General features: G+C 40.4%; 1 protein-coding gene across 1 annotated transcript; it reads right to left on the bottom strand.

The window, feature by feature from the left end:
• Positions 1-1,181: 1,181 nt before the first annotated feature.
• Positions 1,182-4,921, bottom strand: nfkbiab (nuclear factor of kappa light polypeptide gene enhancer in B-cells inhibitor, alpha b). Its single transcript, XM_031746142.2, has 6 exons — positions 4,585-4,921; positions 2,903-3,008; positions 2,610-2,820; positions 2,114-2,202; positions 1,754-2,014; positions 1,182-1,660 (listed from the first exon to the last, which is right to left on the bottom strand). The coding sequence occupies exons 1-6, from the start codon at positions 4,836-4,838 to the stop codon at positions 1,625-1,627; spliced, it is 957 nt and encodes a 318-aa protein (XP_031602002.1). The 5' UTR covers positions 4,839-4,921; the 3' UTR covers positions 1,182-1,624.
• Positions 4,922-14,484: the final 9,563 nt, after the last annotated feature.

Here is a 14,484-nt window from a genome sequence, read left to right as displayed (position 1 = left end):
TTTACTCACCATGCATTTTTCATTTGATTGTATCTATTGATTCATTAATGTCAATCACTTTAATATTGATTTTAAAGAGTTCTCTGCTGTTGAGTAGATGTACAGTATATTAAAACTGTACTTAAGTGATAACACATCGACCCTGTTTCTGTTTCCAGATTTATCCTGTGCTCAATGAGGCTTTTGTCTTTTTAAGAACAGCTCATTCAGTCGTTTTGATGCTAAAATGTTTGTCCTGTTGAGTAAGAATGTGACTTATAGCCTAAATACCAATTTTTTTAATATCACTTTGCAGAAGACTTATTCAGTAGAAAACAATTAAACTCTTGTGCAGCATCATTTTTCATGTAATGCTTGTGTATTAAGGTGCAGGGCTGCCCTCTGACCCAGTATTCTGATTTGTTGTGGGCTCCGTGGCCATCTCCTTTAATTAAAGTCCTGGGTTGCCTTGTGGACCAAGGTTTACTATAAACAGTCATGACATGAACTTTAGTTCATTTTTTCTTTTGAGTAAGGGAGGGCAAAATATTTCATGTCTGCAAAAGTATTAAAATATAAGGTTTAAACACAATTCTGCATGCTGCTTACATGCTGCTCCCTTCCTTCCCATCTTCTGTCACTTGACTTCAGCATCCTGTTGTTCCTCTTCTTCGGAAGGTGAATGACAAGCAGGAATGTCGGCAACAGCTGAATTGTTCCGTTCCTGGGAATTTCCTGTCCCTTCCCTCTTAGCCACACCCTCCAGAAAAACTTCCTGATTTAAATGACAGGGCAATTGACCTCATTGCACACACAGAAAAATTCCCAAAGCCTCTTATCTCTATTTTACAAACATCTAAAAGGAGGAACTCGCAGCTCAATTGACTGCCTGTTCCTCATTCAGTGGAAAGGAGTTATCAGCGCTTTCCTGTATTATATGAAAATTAGAAAGGGAAAAAAGAAGTGTCCGGTCAGGAGTGAAGTTGAGCTGTCATGCTTTGATGGGAACGTTTATACGAGCAGACTCAGTGACGGCAGCAGGAGGCCACGTGGTTACATTCATTTCCCGTGTAATTGAAGCTTTTTATTGCCGTCAGGCGCTGCTGATTACGATTACACGCCGGATATGACTGCTTCTGATGTCTCGTCTTCACGTGTAAAAATATTCCCATCCCAACAAATAACACGCTCACACAGGAGGCTTTCACTGTTAAATATGAGTGTTTTAATTTAATGGAGTGTGCTGAACCCATTTGCTGTCTCACATATACAACCTGCTCAACTGTACACATTCACAGCTTCCATAAAAAATACATCTTTGTATACACAGCATTTACACTATCATACAGCAGAGCTGCTGGAGGAAAATCTCCACGTATGTATGGACGTCCACAGAATACAAGCGATCCATCCCGTCATTGTGTGTCACATGCGATCATGCATTCGCCGGCAGTCTCTGTTTAATTCTTCCTGCTCAGCTGCCTGGAAGCGGGCACGTCACCTCGCTGCGTCGCACGACCCCCATCGTTGTCATCCCACGGACGCGTCACAGCAGAAGTAAGAAACGTGCTGGGCCCCCCGTCCGTCCATCCTTCATCGTCACAGCCTCCGGTCTCTGTAACTTCCCCCGCCCTCTCGCTTCCTGCTAATGTCCATTCCAATGAATGTCATCGTAATTCACCTGCAGACACATGGGAGGAAATAAAAATGGTCACACACCAACTAATGACACACTTCATTCGTGCCAGACCGGCTCTACGATTTTGAAACGCACCTCATCGTCAGAGTCCATGTGCTCCTCTTCGTCACTGTCGTCCGACTCGCTGTCTGGCAGCTCTCTCAGGTCAGGATGGGTCACAGAGTACAGCTCTTTGTTGATTTCCCAGTTATCCAAACCGATGGTGAGGTGATAGGGGCAGTGGCCCCCGAAGCTCAGGAGGTTTGGGTTCGCTCCTTTTTTCAGCAGCAGTTTGACCAAAAGGAGGTTCTGCTGGTCCACAGCCAGGTGGAGCGCGCTGCGACCGTTATGCTGCTCCTGTAAGACAGCAAGGAGGCAAAGGCATTAGCATTAACTAAGATTAACAAAGAATTTAAAAAAAAAAAAAATTTTAAATACAGAAGAGGTGTAAGTTACCTTTGCATTAATGTCAGCTCCCAGATCTACCAGTCTCTCCACCAGTGAGAGGAAACCCTGCACAGAAGCCAGGTGGAGGCAGTTTTGACCTGCACAACACAGAAAAGGAAAAGAAAAATTAAAAGCTGATTCCAGAGCGAGACTGCAACAGAAACATTCTTTCCATATTCCTTTGTTATTCTTAGTAATTAGCAAAAACTGCTGGGTGTGGGTTGTGAAACACATGCATTCATATCAATGTCCTTATTTGGATTTGATTTACTGCCTTTTTTAACCAAAAAAAACATAAATAAGCACTGCCGTGCATGCTCAGTATTTAACGGAAAATGTTTTCACAAAAGTCTCCACCTTTTTCAATGAAACATTAACTACTGCATAAGAGATGGGTTTAAGCTCCTCTTGGTCACTTAACTGCAGTCTTTGGGGCTAACTAACAGCAAGCATACCCAGAAACTAAAATGTCAGCGTGTCCCAGGCGAACAAAAACATCACTTACCGTTATAATTGCAGGCAGCCATCGCCGTGTGTAGGTGCACTGGTCGGCTTTTCTGTGTGATGACGCTGAAGCAGTGCAGGTTACCATGGCGACAGGCAATGTGAAGAGGCGTGTCTCCGTTGTTGTCCACCAGCGTGGGGTCACAGCCAGACACCAGGAGGTTGAGACACACCTCTGGCTGTTTTGTTATTACCGCGAGGTGGAGAGGAGTCTGGAGAGGGACAGGTATTTTAGTAATGTCATGATGGCGGATGCAGGTGGGGGTGGGGTGTTAAGAGCTGTGTTGTGCATACCTGTCTCAGGTCATTCTGTCTGTTGAGGAAGTCTGTGTTTTTAGACTGGTCGATCATGGTTTTGATGAATTCTTTGGCCTCGTGGATGATTGCCAAGTGGAGCAGCCTGCAGAAACATAAAAACAAAACAACTTAAGTAAACAACCAAAGATAAAAGTAAATTTTACACAACTTCGATCGTGCCTTTTCGTCTACATCAGATACAGTTACAAAAAATGTTTTACCTATGAAGAAAACACTAATTTTTTTTTCATAAATATTTGTAATAATAAATTTACAAAAACCTTATTTTACACCTAAAGAGAGTAACTTCCTGTGAATATGTTACAGGAAAACTGTAACTGTAAAACTTAAATGATTGATGTAACAGCTTCAGTTCAGAAGTGTCCCTTTGTACTCTAACTTGGCCTTTATGCTTTTTGTTTGAATTGGTGTAAAATACTATATTCCTGCATAGAGAGTTACATTTGTTACACAACAAAGAAAATGCACTCACTCAACAAGAATGGCCGATAATGGACATGTCTTACATAGGGGTGTCATAGTAACTGTTTATCAGCGGTAATCCAGGGTTTTTCCAGATTCTTGTGAGGGTGACTTTGCTTACATGTAATCTCTCTTATCTTACTTAACAAGTCTATGCATTTTCCAGATCTTTCTGGTTTACTGATAAACAAAAGGTGCACTTTTATTACAACCTTTTTCTTTTTCTTTTGGAGAATCCCATTTTTGGTGGGTACCAATTGTTTTTTTTGTGTGTCTGCTTTTACTTTCAATAATATGTTTGCAGGAAAATAATTAGAAAGTTTAAAATTGATTTTCCCCTTCAGAAAACTTAATTTGAATTATAGTGTCATTGCTATACTTTTCTTTGGATTTGTTTTGAGTTTGAGTTTTGTACTTGTAAACAAAGGTTAAGCATCTACACTTGCATTATTTTTTTTTAAATACAAACCTATTCTATTTGCCTGTATAATTTTGGCATAAAACTACTTCCATAAATTTCCGGTACTCTGCTTTGATTATTTAACTTATCTCTGGCCCAGTGTTAATGCGCGAGCTGTGAGCCCATTTAAAACACTAGGAACTATATTCATCTGCGGAGGAACTTTGCTAAAATAAAAGTTAGGTTTCGGGGACTGCTTTGTTATTCCCCTTGAGTTAAATGTCAGTAATAACCCTCAAGCGCCTCTTCGAGAATCGGGTTTCGCCCCCAGTCTCCGCTCACTGCATTTAAGGTACTTTTTCACATTTTTCTTTTCCTCCTCTTTCACTTCACGGGAACGCGCGTCGGTTGGATTCCTTGGCGACGCGCCCGGGACTTTCCCAATCTGACCCGCGGCCATAATAGATTCCCTCCTGATAATAGCCTTTTGTTTACGTCCAGCAGCGCCGTGTCTGACCACAGGCTGACCCGTTCTTAATAAAACCGGACACTCGGTCGGTGTATTGTTAACACCGCGGTATGGAACCCCTAAAATCCTGGCCACTTAAAAATTAATCCCCCGCTCGGGTTAAGGTAGGCCCGGGCCTCACTTGGAGCAGAACTACATTCCCGACAGGAAAGGCATCAAATTACCTCCAAGACCCGAGCTGGGCCTTCTCCTAGCCTCACTGTTGCACCCCCCGAAAATAACTCGTAAACATCCGAGCTCGGTAACCTTATTCCGGGTCAAACTTACGTGTCTCCGTCTTCTGTGATCTGTGTCTGCCACTCGTACAGCTCTCGGGTTGGAGCGGGGAGCTGCTTGTGCTCCGGCGCCTCGCATTCCAGCTGGAGCCGGCGGATCTCGGCGGCCACAGCCTGGTACTCCTCTTCCTTCAGGGAATCCAAACCGCTGTCGAGCCGATCCTCCGTGGCCTGAGCCGTTTTCCCTTCTTTGGAGTCCCGACTGTAATCCATTTGGTTCAATATACTGGTCCTGTGAAGATCCATGTTAGTCCGAGGTGCGTTCAGTTGTGTTTTCCGACGGCGTTGCACTGCAGTAAATGCCCTCTGCTCTGTGGCTGCAGCGGGGCGGAGCTAACAGCTAGGTGGGGGATTTCCAGAAAACTGTCACTTAGAATAACACAGCACACAGATTGCTGGCTCCAACAGGGGATTTCTGTTGAGACGCATATAAAATACACTAGTCAGTTTGTCACAGAGAGAGCGAAAATACTTCTGCAGGCTGCATGTTGTGCACGTAAATCATACAGCCTTCAGGGCATTTCACATTCCTATAGACTTATTAGTTATGTGAGTAATTGGATTTGGATGCATGCAACATAAAGTCACTTCTTGGTCATGCAAATTGATTAAATCAAAGGTTTTGCACCTCACAAACTACCCAACACCACACATCTTTAGATGTACCTGCAAGATATGGTAATTCTTCAAGAAAGGGAAATTTTAGTTGGGCATTTGTGTGTTATGAAAATAATGACGATAATAAAAAAATTAACATGGAGTTCGGGGAGGTGAAGAATATTCAGAGGAAAATCTCAGAAATTCCCAGATTAAAGCAGTTAATTTTCAAGCAAAAGTACTTGTGTATTCTCTGAGATTTAAGTGGTAAACTGAGAAGAATAAATGCGCATACCCCCCCAAAACAAAAAATATTCTAGGTTTAAAGTGGCACATTTAAGGGGAAAAATTAGAATATTCTGTTTGATTTAGGAGTAAAAACCCCGACATTTTCTGGTATTTAAATTGGTAACTGTGAGACCCCCCCCACCACCACCACACACACACACACACACACACACACACACACATAAAAAAAAAAAAAAAAAAATCACATTTAAGATCTGAATATATATTTTTGTTAAGAATCCACATGGCTTAAGTTTCCAGTCAGGCTTATTATGACTGCAGTTGGTAACCTCATCAAATTATACTGCAGTCTGACTGAGCAATAAGGAAATGCCAGTGATTTTCGCTCTGAATTACCATCGTACAGTCAGAAACAAGGACTTTGAAGAAGCCCGTCTGTGACTGGGGCCAACAGATTTGACTTCTGTGCATCAGTTTTTGTTGCAAATCCTTTGTGTAATGAGAATCACTTTAATCCAGGTTCTTCTTGTATATTTATGTTTTTAATCCTGGATTATTTTTAATGTTTTTCTCCCTCTTTAAAAAAGCTCCTTATGCACAATCTTAAATGTGTCCCAGATGTTAGAAGCACAGTCTTAAAAGTTTAATATCTTCTAGTTGAGTTCAGATCAATGTGTGTTTTTCTCTTGATGCACGCATGCAAACGCCTTCAAGTGCACCTTAATTAGCATGCTTCTGCTAAACCGCTCGACAGAAGCAGCAGACCTGAAGGAGGGAGCGAGGGAGGGGGGCTGCAGCAGACAGTGGTGGTACAGGAGTTTCCTTCAAAACTTTTGAGTGTGACCGCCCTGTGATTTCACTTCATTTATCATATGGTAACATAGTGTGATGAGCACAAACCAGCAAGCATGTTAGCGGAGTTTCCCCAACATCCTCCAATCCTGACCACATGGTCAAGTGTTGCTCTTAAAGTATACTTTATTCTGAAGTAACACTGACATTTTTTAAGGATACTTCTACTTGTTGTGTAATCCTAATTTTAACGCATACCTAGAAAAAAAAACAAGTTTCCTGCAAGCATCGAGGTCAGAGATTACAAGCTTGCGCTAATAACTCTACTTAACATCCTGTTAAGTATTTTTAAACTACATAGTGATGCGTCTGCAGAAGAATTTTTATTTGAAGGTGAATTAAACTTCCACAGACTGCCTCGGTGCCTTCAGCAACTAAGAATGAAATCACTCCCTCCATTCTCCTGCAGATAAACTGGAAGGACTCCAAGTTCTGGATAAACCCGCGAGACTCAACGAGGCTTCGACCTCTCCCTTTAAAAACAGACGACAGGCTGAACGTGATGTTCTGGAGGCCTCGGGGAAACTCCAGGCTTGTTTTACCTCCTATTGTTCCGTCTATGTGACCAGTTAGACGGGGAAGCTCGTGGTCTTTGCTCTCAGTGCAAAACTGTCACATTAGCAGCTGTTGTTATGCAGCATTGTTTGCAATGAGTCGGTGCATCACGTTGTGCATACATATTTTGGTATGTTTTACAAGTGATCTACAGTGCATGAATGTTTTAATGTTTTGATGCGAGAATGGAAAAATTACAGAAACCACAAACAACGAAAGCCGCAGGCACACCCACAGTTGACTGCATGTACATGCTTTTTATGTAGACCACGGCTATTATAGTTACCTAGAACTTAAATAGATACTAGGCATGAAAAACATCTTTATCAACCTAAATTATAAAGGTTTAAAGTGAGCATTTTCAAAACTAAACAAAATTAGAAATGTGCAGGAACGGTCTCTTATTTTATTCCTGCATGATGGGGCTTTAATGCATGTGTTTACTGAGAGTGTGAAGGAAACTCAAGGCCTCTGCCAATCCAGTGTGGACTTATTCTAATCTGTATACAGATTTAGCCAAGATGCACGCCTTACCACGCTCTGAATGAGTAAGAGGAGTAAACTGGCTGTGTGCCTCGCTTCAAACTAATACTTAGTTGAACTTGTTAAATCTGGCCTCTGACAAATACTCCCACATAATAACAATACTAGAGAAGTCAAAGCCAAAGCTGAAACTAAAGTGAAAGCAGTGAGTGAGCCCACTCTGGTGTGCACTGTCCATCGCAATCAGCTTTGAATGCATAGTGATAAAGAGACCCGAGTTTGAACCATAATAAAGCAGATAAATACAGGAAAGAAATGCACTATAGCTGAGACAAAATAACACGATAAAACAAAGCTTCACATGTGTGCATGTGTCATATCACACCTTTTATCGATTTTTAAATTCACAAATTTACAGTTTCTGTCACATCCCTGTGTATCAACAGTGTCGGGAAGCTCTGGGCTGCTTTTTGTTCTTTAAATCCTGATATGCGTAGCTATGATTAGAATGAGTGCAACTTACTCGCTTTGACTGGAAATCAGTCAGATTAAACCAGTGCGGCTCTGCTGACTGGAAGCTGTGTTATGTGACATTTTGAGACGAGCAACATTTAAAACAGTACAAAAAAATTCCGAAATGTTTTTAGACATTTAATTAGCCGCCTGAGATGCGGAAGAAGTAAATGGAAATGATATTCCTGGATTTCTCTGTGCAGTCTATGTGTTTTTCAGGCTTCTCTAATTTCAGCAGGAGTTATCAGCATTCGCCCAGATCACCTCCTTAAGGCTGAAATGTACTTTTTAGTGGGAAACCTGGGGGAAGAAAGGTGACGTCATGTTGTCAAGGCCCTGATAAGCACTGTTTTTATTTCATTAATGGTTGTGTAAGAGAGGGATGTACCTCTGCATCACTGTTTATCTCAAAGATTAAAAATATATCTGTATTAAGAATGTGCACTTACCGCAGACCTCCCTCACTATAAAATGGATAAATGGATCATGATACCTCATGGAGACAGAGTTAAGGCCCGACCCTGGTGCCAGGTTTGGTGAGTGAGCGCCTGGTACTTCCTCCTGAAACAGCCACGAGGGCCTGTAGGGGTCCAGTGCTCATGGGGGTTTGATGATCACCCAAACTAACTGTTGCCAAGTTGTCCTTCCAGCCTGATTTAACAGACCCGTGTGCAACATTTTTAACATAACCATTATAATAAATGGGCATGAATTTTATGGTCATTTTGAGCTTTTAATGATTTCTTTTAACAGTTCTGTTTTCAGGGTGGAAAGGTCAGTACGCCTTAGCAAGTTGCACTGCCATGAGACACTTTTGATAGCTATCAACAAGCTTTTTTGTATAAGTCTGTCTTATTTGACCGCTCTTCTTGGCAGGATTGGTAGAGTTTATTGAATCCTGGCATGGACCTGGCTTTTAAACATAGTTCACAAATTTTCAATAGGGTTGTGGGTGGGGTTTTGGAAAGGCCATTTCAGAAGTTTAATGTTATCCCATTTTATCCATTCTAAAACCAGTTTTTATGTGTTTGGGATCATTGTCCTGCTGGAATAGTCAATTATGGCTATGTTTCAACCGTCCTGCTGTTGATTTGAGATGAAGTTGAAGAAATCAGAGGTAGTGGTGACACATCCAGATAACTTGTACATACGCACAGTTGTTTGAGCTAATGACCTTGGAATCTGTAGTTGTTTAGAAATGGCCCAAAGAGACATTCCGAACTTGTGTAAATTTACAATTCTCCTTCGATCTTCAGTGAATTCCTTGGACTTTCCAGAGGAATATACCAATGCATATTTTTCTGAGTATTTGTCAATCCATTGAATGCTGTGAAAACAAACCTTTTAACACTGACAAAGAGGAACTACCATTAGTAGTCCTGATCACTAATTAGAAGTTAATAGACCTTAACCCTGTCAAGTTACAATGTACTTTAGAAACTTAAGTACCATTATTAAAATATTTAAGTGGGTGTATGTATATATTTGAACCTGCATGTTTACTTTTGACCCTGTGTGCATTAGAGAAATTTCAAAATAAGGTCAAAATTGTGGACCAGATTCCTTTTTACATTAAAGATGTATGTTGTACGATCTTTTCACTCTGGAAAAAACCCAGCCCAAATAAATAATTGACATGCATGCCCATGATGAGTCTATGTAAACGTCTGACCACAAATGTAGGTGGAAATGCGAAATGGAGTTACAAAAGACATGTTGTATTATATACACACAACTACGGCCTCCTTTGGTTTGTTTACATTCTTTTCTTGGAAATGATTAGCCAGCACCTCCTTTCCAATGCCATCAGATGAGGGAGCAACATGTAGTTTATCTTTTCTCAGTCACAAAAAGACCAGATTTCATTAACTTCTACAACCACCTAATCCAACACAGCAAGATTAAATGTCATGTAGTGAAAGCCACACAAAAACACACCATCCACAGTTTTCCTCTAAAATAAACTTTTTAAAACTAACCCTATTCTGTTTGATTAGACAATAAAGATGGCAGAGTACTTCCACGGGTCAAAAATGGTCCTGCATAAAAGGAAGTGAGATAAAACAGTGCCAAATATTATGCCTGGCATCCTCATCTGTCACCTCAGCGTTTCTCTTGGTTACAGTAATGATAACAAAAACAGACCAAACAAAACATGAATGTGGTGGAAGGACAAGGAATAGTGGCGCCAGTTCCTGGCAATCCAGTTTGGCCTGATTGAGGTGGATTAAAAGTAAAGTTATATTACACTACTAAAAAAAGAAAATTAAAGGAACACTTTTTAATGAAGAGTACAGCATCAGTGAAACCTCTGGGGTAGCAGAGGGGGTTGTTAATCAACCCCCAAAACAGGAGTGGTTTATAGGTGGAAACCACCTACTTTTCTGACTGTGTTTTCAATAGTTTTGCATTTATTTAGGGTCAGTGTCACTACTGGTAGTGTGTGGTGATACCTGGATTCTTCAGAGGTTGTGCAACTCCTCCAGGATGGTACATCAATACCCACAGAAGATTTGCTGTGTCTCCATCACAGTCTCAAGAGTATGGATGAGATTCCAGGAGACAGGCAGTTACTCCAGGAGAGCTGGACAGGGCCGTAGAAGGTCCTTAATGCATCAGCAGCATCGTTATCTGCTCCTTTGTGCAAGGAAGAAAAGAATGAGCACCGCCAGTGACCTTCAGCAGGCCACTGGCGTGAATGCCTCTGACCAAACAACCAAAAACAGATTTAATGAGGGTGGTCTGAGGGCTCCATGCGCACTGCCTGACCCTGACTGGCACTGGCCATAGAATAGCAGAATTGGCAGGTCCACTGGTGCCCTGTGTGAAAAGATTTGGAGAAGTCCTGGAGTACGTTATGTGGATCGAAACACTGTTCCCATTGAGATATGATGTATTTTCTGTGGTATGTTAAATATTTGTGGAGTATAGTTAACTAAAAACTAAACTAGAACATTTTTTATTTAACTAAAATAAAAATAAAAACTAGGCTTTTCAAAAAAATAAAACTGAAACTATTTTGTGAACTTGGAAAAATAAATAAAATAAAAATATAGAGTAGAAGCCTTTAGTTTTACTCTCTCAGTTTGTGGAAAATGTGATCATAACCTGCCTGATGAGGCGTTGGCTGGTGTGCTTATTGAGACTCGTGAAATGCTTGTGGAAACCAAACTGAAATAATAATTAACTGAAAAATACAAAACTATAATAACGCTGATTTGTCAGAGCTGATGATGTTTTAAAACACTTTTTTTAAAAACTGTATTTCTTTATAGAGTTGATTTCTAGAAAACTGGGGCTTTTTAAATGTCACCAGTAAACATGGTTATTTGTATTTTTTACCACCCAGTGTATGATATTTGATACAGTTCTTGTGAGTTTTTGAGATTTCTACAACACCAGTGTGATTTCTTTCCCATGAAAAACAGAAATTGCTCAGTTCACTTTCAAGCAATATGTTCCAAAAGAAAAAGCCGGATATAACAAATATGATAGAAATTTAAACCCATATGTGCAAATTAATATTAAAATAATTTTTAAAAATGAACCGAAGGTTCAATAAAGACAGAAATAAATATCTGGCAATTACTTCCTGGTTCATACTTTAAAAGGTTTAAATCTTCCCAAGTGTCTGTGATCCAAAGAGCTGGAGTTTCATCGCTTTGGGTTTGCAGATGTGTTGGGTGTTACCAGCTGAATTTGGATCCTGAACCAAACCATGCTCCAGGATCATTTGAGCTTTGAATGAATTGAATGTGTAGGAGTGAAAAGCCTCCTCGCGTGAGCCCTTTCTGTTTCCATTGAATGTCTTCTCTAGGTACAGTCATTGTTATATAAATGCACACCTGCAGCATATTTGTGCTTGATAACATTGAGCGTGTGGCGTGGGAATCCCTGGGTATTCTGAACAGGACGAGACATGTGCTGCGCACAATGACTCGCTATGAATCACACACCACGCACAAAGCAATGTGGTTAAGGGTCAAAGTTAATAATTGTGACTCATCAAATCAGTAAACTTGTTAAGACTGAAAGCATGACAGAGATGTGAACTCTGAAATACCCTGGAGTTTTACTATACACACCTGTTTCTACCTGCTTCTCCCTTTTTCTCCATTTCCTGCTTCCTCTCCTGGACCACAGACGCCACTGGAGGATTTTACAGTCATGTGCTTAAAATGCACGCTGCTCTTCTAGTTTACTCGCTGTCAGCAACCTGCAGTGTACTTTACTGTATAATCCTGTGTGAAACATACAGACAGCAGCAAAAACAGCCGCTGTTAAATTTATAGATAACATAATAACAATAATGAACTTTATGCATACAGCATCTTTAAAAATGCAGTTTACAATAAAATTGTGCGCTCAAATAGTTGGAAACAATTAACTACAGGCAGAACTCTGACTACAGTGTAATAATAGTGCTGTGCATTGAAATAAAAGATTGGAATTTTATAAGTTTTCACAATATTAAATTAAAAATTTACATTAGGGAACCAGGATGACTTCAGATATTTACAACTAAGGGATTTTTATGACAGGGAAGAAAGGCCCAGTGAAAATTGGGACAAAAATGGCACAATTAGAACCACTGTAGGTATAATATCTACATTTTACCATCAGCTACTGGAGAGGAAAGAAAATACAGCACCTTACATTAATCAGAAAGAGTGAAAGAGTAATTTTCTATTGGTGATACAGACATGTTGGAGACATGTGTTGTTGTTGTCTTTTAATTTTTGGGCGAGCCTTCATTTTGTTGTCAAGATTCTAGGTCATGTTTGGTGTTTTATTTAGTTAATATGGCGGAAAGTATTGTGTCAAAAGAAAACAGATAATTGTTTAAAATCTCGTTGACTGGATGTAAAAAACACCACCATGAAAAGATGGTCCAGATCAGAACCACCGAGACAAGATGAACGGAAAAATAGATGGAATAGATGATAAGGAGCAACTGACTCATAAGATAAGACTCCACGAGGAAACAAAATAGAGAGAAATGGAGGATGTTTACGTGTCAGGGACAGGGTGAGGACTGAAATATTGATCTAGAGACAAAGCACTCCAGATTGTACACAGGTAGCAGTGATGTTTGTTGGTCTGTTTTGCTTCTTTTGTGTTATCTCTAAAGTAGAACAGAAAGCAAGACATTAGGGAACAGCAGAACATCAAATCCACAAGCTTTGGACTCTAGCTTGTGGATTTGAATGCATGATCTTCTTGCCGTGAAGCAACAGTGCAAACCAAAGCAGGCTTTGGAACGTGATTTAATGAGCCTTCTCGGAGAGTATGTTCCAAAACTGAGGGGCCGGATGGTATCTTTGGTTACAGAAAGTCTGTGGGAAACAGGTGTCGACTCTGACCTCTGTATGCACTTTCCTGATGAGTTTATGGACAATCAGATCCACCCCTCGCTCGTCATATCAAGAAAATGCTCAGCTCAAGCCTTCATTACCAGTCTTTGACACGTCTACATCTGCACAACTGAGCACGAGGAAGAAAATGAGAGCTGGCAGAGCACTCCAGTCTCTCACTGTCAAACTCACAGAAGTGTTGAAACTATTGTGAAAGACTCAAAAACATTCATCCCTAAACGAGATAAAACAATCAGCTGTCGTGCATGACACCCACCCTCCTGATCCACCCATAATCAGGCTTCAAAAGACACATTCCCACACTTTATAATAACAATTATCAATAATTGGTCCATTGTTAGTTCAGTTTATGGCTTTTTACTGTTAACAAACATTGTAATTATGATTAATAATGTTTACTGATGGAGTGGCGACAGCATAATTTACTGTGAACCATCGTGGTCGGTTTCTCTCACTGGTTAGTTTTACTTTGGTTAGGTTTAAGCACCAAAACTGCTTGACTAGTTTTTTAAATTGGCACACGTTATAAACCAGGGGCGTCGAATTCCAGGCCTCGAGGGCCGGTGTCCTGCAGGTTTTAGATCTCACCCTGGGTCAACACACCTGAATCAAATGATTAGTTCATTACCAGGCTTCTGGAGAACTTCAAGACATGTTGAGGAGGTAATTTACCCATTTAAATCAGCTGTGATGGATCAAGGACACATCTAAAACCTGCAGGACACCGACCCTCGAAGCCTGGAGTTTGACACCTGTGTTATAAACTACCTGCATTTTTTTCAGGTAGGGTTAGGGTTATAAGTGTGACTTAAACCTCACAGGGTTTATTAGACTGAGGCTTTGTTTACAGCCTTAAAAATAACCTTTTAAGACATCTAAGGAACTTAATAGAAAAGATACTGCAGATAAGTAAAGTTTCTGGGCTTTTTTAACTTTAGTTTGTTTAAAGAAGCGTATTTTCAGGCCCATGAATTACATTTTTACAGCCCTCAGCAGATATTCACATGAAATTGTCAGTGGTGAAAAGCACAGTTTTTATTTGAAAGGTTATTTTTATCCAAGCCCCAAATCTCTTTGAGCAGATAGTTTTGACAGAGAGATAGAAGATGAGCCTTTCATATGGTATAACTTGTTGCCTATCCAACCTGCTGATGCCAATGTTTGCTTCTCTTACTCTTCTCTTACTGATGTCATAGACAGTAATTTTCTGTAGTTTATCCTTGGAAACTATGATGTAAATCAAGACTCTGATGCTCAAAATTGTGCAA

The sequence above is a fragment of the Oreochromis aureus genome, linkage group 19 (assembly GCF_013358895.1).
Source record: "Oreochromis aureus strain Israel breed Guangdong linkage group 19, ZZ_aureus, whole genome shotgun sequence".
NCBI classification, from domain to species: domain Eukaryota; kingdom Metazoa; phylum Chordata; class Actinopteri; order Cichliformes; family Cichlidae; genus Oreochromis; species Oreochromis aureus.
The sequence above is the reverse complement of the archived record's forward strand: the minus strand, read 5'-3'. Positions and strand labels throughout refer to the sequence as shown.

What these genes read in the sequence shown, in the direction of transcription:
- nfkbiab (XM_031746142.2), bottom strand. Translation starts at nt 4,838, where the DNA reads ATGGATCTTCACAGGACCAGTATATTGAACCAAATGGATTACAGTCGG. An exon ending in GGCTGCCTGCAATTATAACG is followed by an intron (nt 2,203 to 2,609) that starts GTAAGTGATGTT and finishes TGTGTTGTGCAG; the next exon opens with GTCAAAACTGCCTCCACCTG. An exon ending in ACATGGACTCTGACGATGAG is followed by an intron (nt 1,661 to 1,753) that starts GTGCGTTTCAAA and finishes ATGTGTCTGCAG; the next exon opens with GTGAATTACGATGACATTCA.